Source organism: Halyomorpha halys, unplaced genomic scaffold (assembly GCF_000696795.3).
Source record: "Halyomorpha halys isolate HHAL.00 unplaced genomic scaffold, Hhal_1.1 Scaffold700.1, whole genome shotgun sequence".
NCBI lineage: Eukaryota > Metazoa > Arthropoda > Insecta > Hemiptera > Pentatomidae > Halyomorpha > Halyomorpha halys.
Window position 1 is genome coordinate 86551 of NW_027116789.1, and position 6501 is coordinate 93051.

A 6501-nucleotide genomic window follows, 5' to 3' on the forward strand; every position below is an offset into this window, starting at 1 on the left:
GGTAAGTCAAACTAGTTGAATTAATGTCATGGTCAGACTATCTTTGATAATATGTTAATATTTCAAATACTGAAGTCAACAATTTGGGTTAAAGGAGAATATTGATCAGCATATTTACTCGTTTTATTTAAAAAAATTAGAACCCTGATCGTCAAAAGTTTAAGATAAATAAACCGATCCTATCCAGTTCAGTTTTCAAATAGAAGATCCCTATAACCTCCCAACTATAATTTTTTTAGTAGCCATTCCATTCAATTAATTATAGCAGTTTTATACTGTTCTAGAAACTATGGTAAGTTATTCATTAAGCTTTACTGTGTCCAATTGCAAAGAAGCCGTAAAGCTGATATAGACTCACAAATAGCGGCTCCTTTACGACTAAAACCATTCAAATCCATAATTCCTGATATTAACACCATCCGTTTGAACTGGTATTATACATAATAGGCCCTTCAGAACTATAGAGTATGAGATTATATAAAATAAAACAGTTTGTATAATTCCAACAATTTTTCACTTTTTTACATTATAATATAATATTTTGCTTGGTTAAATTATTTTTTAGCTAAAAAAAAATCTTAAAAAGGCAATTATTGAGTTTAAAAAATCTTCAGTTTTTTTGCTAGGTAAAAAATAATCCTTATCACAATTTAACCTAAATTAAAACTTATTATTCAAAAATATATTTAGCATTAAAAATAAAAAATTAATGCATTCATGTTCTTCACAAACAGGACCCACAAACCATTTTAGATTTTCTTTTATATCTACAAAATGCAAAATACACTACTGTAATATTACTAATAGTCCTCCCTATTATGAAAACAAATAAGTATTAGTGTAATTAACAAGTTGTTTCTTTACTTGTATTTTGAACTAATACTATTAGCTTTCATTATGAAACAGGGCCCAGGTGGTTGGAGAGCTTCATCAATTTAAACATGAATCAATAAATAGATGAAGGAAGTCTACTTCTGTACTTAGAGAGGAAGCAGGGATATTTCTGTCTGTCCATGGTTAAATTTAAACAAACGGTTGTTGACAAAGCAAGTTTGGTTCCATCAAATGATGCCATTAGGTTTTAGTCAATTCATGAGTTACCAAAATCTATCCTTTTGGGGTTTATCACTGATGACGATATTTTGTCAACAATAGAATCAATGGAAACCTATCAAGAAACAAATAAAAAAATCTCTTCATTTTTATAATTTACACAAATATACATATAACACACACTAAATTTGTGATTTGATTATTCCACTTATATCTTCTTGCCACCTTGCGATTGTCAAGGTATCATTATGCGTCATTTTAGCAGACTCCAAATAACCTAAAATAAATATTATTTATATAGTATTTTAATCTAACCAAAATATTATAACTCTAAAATATAGAATATACTAATAAAATATTAGAATATATAAATTCAACCTCGCTTAATACAGTTTCGAACTTCAACAGCTTCATACACCAGACCTTCGCTATTAGTGTAGAATTTTTCTTTTTCTATCAAAGGTAGAGGATGTCTGCTTTCCCGTTCATTATTAATGGAAATATCTGTCGGTGCCCAAAATGGGTCTTTGAGCTAAAAACCAAAAACAATCATGTAAAGTTTAGATAAATTTGAAACATTATAGTTTTATGATATGCTTAGATTTATTGATTTGTTTTACATTTTGACATTTCATTTAATTTTTTTGTTTTACTTTCCTCCCTTTAGGTAATAGTCAAAAGGCATTAGTGTTAGATTTACATATTGAATATTTTAGGGATAGTATGTCTACCTCCTCAGCAACTACCTAATTTATTGCAGCATTATTGGGTGAGTCACCAGAATACACTTAGTGAAGTATGGTAAATGAATGTTTATATTAAATAAGATTAATGATTTATTTTATTTAATTCTAAAATGTAAAATTTTTAAGTAGCCATTTGAACTTTAATTAATAAAATATTTATAAATAAATTATCTATTTTAAAAATTAAATTTGAAGTTATTAATTGCCTTACTTCGTTGAGTTGGGCTCTGCCTGTCAAAAAGACATGAGAGGAGAGGCACAGTCAACTCAGGTCTTGTGCTGGTTAATGTTGTTAAAAATGATTGATAACATTATTAGATTGAAAGTGTGTGTCCCTGATTTATTGCAGCATTATTGGGTAAGTCACCATATTAATTTACAAAATACACTTAATGAAATATGTTAAATGACTGTTTATATTAAATGATTTCTTTATTTTTGTAATTCTAAAATCAATTGGTTCCGGGTTGGAATTATAATAAATATTAATGGAAATTACTGTTGGTACCTAGAAGGGATCATTTATCTAAAAACCAGAAATATATAAGTATAGGCTGGATAAATATGAAAGAGTTTTATATGTTTACTTTTATAATAAATAAGCTTAATGAATTCTTCTAATTTATTTAATTCTAAAATAAAAACTTCTAAGTAGCCACTTGAGCTTTAATTAATTAAAATTACTCTTAGATTAATAATCAAGGTAAAATTATAGTTATAAACACCTTTATATTTCTTGGCAGCCCAATGGAATGAAAACCTGATCCTCCCCACAATGCTTACCTCTAGATAACAATCCTGTATGTCAGAAATGGCCAGGCAGGGACATAATGAACCAGCAAGGATGGGGGGAGGAACATGCTAAGACAAGAGTTTGGATGTGTAAAATTTCATAGTAAAGAAATACCTTATAAAAAAATGTAATTCATTTTATAAAATTACAGGGTGTCCTTAATGTAGTATGAAAAAATTTAAGCATGATTTGAGGATCTCAAACAAACAGATCATTTTGTGAGACTGTTATTTGGACACAGGTGAATCTCAAAACGTGTATTTACATTGAAAACTCGAATTTGAAATTTTGCATGCACTTACATCATATTCCATAGATCGGTAAATGAAAATAAAAATCAAGAACAAATGATAAAATACAATACCTTAATGGAGCCTTTCGTTCCATAAATCACTGCTGAATTAATCATCCTGATTTTACTGTGAGTACAAAAGCACGCTGTTTTACCATCTGGATATTTTATTATGTAATTTATACTTTCATCGACTCCATTTTCATTAAAATTAGCAAAAGCAGAAATTGATTTTGGGTTTCGTCCAAAAACAAGGATTGCTAATTGTAAAACGTAACCTCCCAATTCATAAATTGTTCCTTCACCTAATTGTTTATTCCTAAAATAATGATATGACACATGAATATATAAATCAGAAACATATATATCTAACGAAACCCAATCAAATATAGAACATACTTCATTCTATCTACACTGACAGGCACTCCGAAGTCAGCAGATAAATAAACTAAGTCCCCTATGGTCTTGGAAGCCAGCAGCTCCACTAATTCATTATATACTGGAAAGAAACGTGACCACAGAGCTTCCATGAGGAATAGTTTCTTTTGTTTTGCCAGCTTAAAAGAAATAAATAAATCATATTATATAGAAGTATGAGCTATAATAAAGGTCCAACATTGATGAATAATCTATTCCAATTCAGTGAATAATGATACATTTATTAAATATTCTAAAATTAATAGTAATTTTCTTAAAAAATTAACCTAAAAAAGGCTCAATGAGGAAGTATTGTTTCAAGACCAATGGTAAGGTAAGGTGATATGACGAGTATCCTGATGGTTGAACATACTCCACCATTCGATGTTTTCTCCACTAAATCTTTAAAGAACCAGGTAGATGTTCACAATATATTTTCTCAATTTAGAGATATTATCAGTAATTTTGGGAATATGATTGAAGGAAGATTGAAGCCCAACAGTTTTGAAATCCATGACAACAACTTAAGTGCTGGTAAACACAAAGAAGTTGGTATTTCCACAACACTTTTTTGCTAAGTGTTGCTACACAAGACAGCTACCTACCAGTTAGGTGCAAATTATCTAATTTAACATTAGAACATGAACATTTAATATATTTATTAAACAGAGATTTTATTAAAATGAACTAAATCCTACAACAAGCTACCTTCTATATACTTGGGGGGAAATACCTTTTGGACATGGATAAGGTTTTAAAAAATAAATAAAAGAGAATAGTATGGTACAAAAAGTACCATTGTAAAATTAAAAACAAAGCAAATGTATACTTTATTCTTTTTTTTTTAAATTATTAGTGACATATAAGTATTTTATCGTCAATAACTTTCCTGTACATTCCTGAGAGACACCATAAAATAAATTAGGGAACAGGAGGCTTCAAGATGATTAGCCTTTTTATGCAAAATCAATTCAAGACTTTAAAAATATTGTTCCTATTGTAGTAGAGTAGTTTCCTACTTTTATTGGTACCACTGCGATCTGTAAGGTTACCTAGCTATAAGGTTGCACATTGTTTATCTTTTTTGTACAGGAAAATATAGCCTTTCTTTATGAGTATAACATTTTTGTTAATGTTTCCACTTTTCTTTGCAAAATATAAAAGATTATGAGCCCAGTATACGCTTAATAGCTTTATAGGAGTGCAAAGAAATCAATATATCACAAGTAGTGATATGTGAAGTGTTGTGATCAACTGAAAATTGGAACTCATCAGTGCTAGTGATTAGGAGTCGTGTTAAGTAGGTACTTGGGGTCAAGGGACTGGGGAGAAGTTTCCTTCACTCAGTCCCAGGGGAGTAGCTGAAAGACCAAAGATGCCTAGGCAGAGGTTTTGAGGATGCTACGACCAGGACTGTCCGTGCGCGGTGAAGAACTGCATCCTGGAAGAGGTGACCCTGCTCATACTGAACACGGCGGATCTAGACTGGGAAGTCAATAAATATCCCCCAATCCAAGACGGAACAGCATAGGTTTTGGATGTATGGCTGTGGGTTAACAGTCGAACTATGCGAACTCTGGATACCAGGCGACCTCCAGTTTTATTTAGCCTTCCTGTGGCATGCGGGGCTCTGTCACAGGTGACTGTTTGAAACCCTGGCTACTCGTGGGAATGAACGAGAATAATTTAAACACTTTAGTAATAGAGGAGTCACTGCCTCAAATAAAGTTGGAAGGCGTAATAACCGACAATAAAGGTGAAACTCCCAAGGTAACGCCAGAAGAAGCAAAGGGGGAAAGGGCTCGCCCATCTCCTGAAGAGCCTGAGACCAAAGAGGATGATAAGGACGTTAGTCCAATCATCAAAATGAGTGGGTCCAGGAGAAAGTGATTTTATTGGCTAAAAAGGAATGGGTATTCCAAGGAGGAGGTGCTCAGAAAGAGTAAAGACCCCATGAATAGCCATAAGAGTCTATTGGAAGAGGGGCAGAGGGCCCGATCAAATGAGAATACTCCCAATAGTGAAACGGATAGAAAAGAGGATAAAGATTTCCTCAGAAAAGCCCGAAGGACAAATGGTTGGTGAAGGGGTAGTTCCCCCAACCATGTCCTACCATAAGGCTATGGAAGTAATAAGGGTAGGTATTTTCTCAGAAAACTACCCTGAGGATGGATTCAGTGAGGAGCAATTTAACAGCGTCCAACTGGAAATAACAAACCTCATTCTGAATGGAGAGCCCAGCAAGTGCCCACAATTTCATGGGACTAACTGGAAGCATGGGTGGCTCCAATTAACCTGTGTAAACCAGGTGACAGTAGAATGGGTAATGGAGAATACGCTACCAGGGAGGGGGTTAAGGGGGGCCAGGCCCTCTGGGTGCCGGGCGGGGCCTTTGGGGGTTGGGTTGGAACCCAGACCTCCTCTGACTGAAGTAGCAGGAAGTGGGAGAAGCCCACTGTTAAGGGAGGATAAGGCCAAAAAGCCCACCCACAAAGAACCTTCCCTCTGGAAAAGAGAAGAGAAAAGAAGACCCAGAGGATCAGGAAAGAGAGGTAAACCTCTGGGTAAGAAATAATAATTTAAAAAAAAAAAAAAAAAAATGGAATATATTAGAATAATACATGTGAATTTACATCATGCTAAAGGTGCATCGGCCCTAATAGCAAAGAGATTTACCAATGAAAATCTTACCTCTTATGTTCCAAGGTTCCTGAAGCAACCCTATATCTATAGGGTTGCTTCAGGAACCTTGGAACATAAGAGGTAAGATTAAAGGACTCTCAACAAAGGTAAGTCAGCTCATCTATTATAGAGACACAGATAGACCCAGAGCTGCTATTATGATAAATAATAATATTAATTATTTTGTGATTTCAGAGTGTGTGTCACAAGACCTGGTTGCAGTAGTGACAGAGCAGAGGTACCAGTGAAGACAGGAAGGAGAAGGTTGGTTTTTGCCTTGGCCTACTTCCCAGGCGATCAAGAGGAAGTACCACCAAGAAAAATAGAGGTCCTCATAAATAACTGCAAAAGGAAAAATTATGAATATATCATTGGATGTGATGCAAATGCCCACAATACAGTATGGGGCACCACGGATACCAATAAAAGGGGTGAAGAACTCTTGGAGTATTTAATATCAAATAATATAGATATTATTTATTTATAATCTTTAAATTTCTTTCTTGAGACTGGCAATT

At 33.4% G+C, this 6501-nt stretch overlaps 1 protein-coding gene across 1 annotated transcript in view; it reads right to left on the reverse strand.

Moving 5' to 3' along the window:
- Window positions 1-1190: 1190 nt before the first annotated feature.
- Window positions 1191-6501, reverse strand: part of LOC106685484 (trans-1,2-dihydrobenzene-1,2-diol dehydrogenase) — a 15586-nt gene continuing 10275 nt past the window's right edge. The window contains exons 4-7 of the mRNA XM_014428189.2: window positions 3284-3441; window positions 2957-3203; window positions 1432-1585; window positions 1191-1330 (exon numbers count right to left, since the gene is read on the reverse strand). Of these exons, the coding sequence (XP_014283675.1) occupies window positions 1236-1330; window positions 1432-1585; window positions 2957-3203; window positions 3284-3441 (654 nt within the window). The 3' untranslated portion in view covers window positions 1191-1235. The remainder of the gene's footprint in view (window positions 1331-1431; window positions 1586-2956; window positions 3204-3283; window positions 3442-6501) is intronic.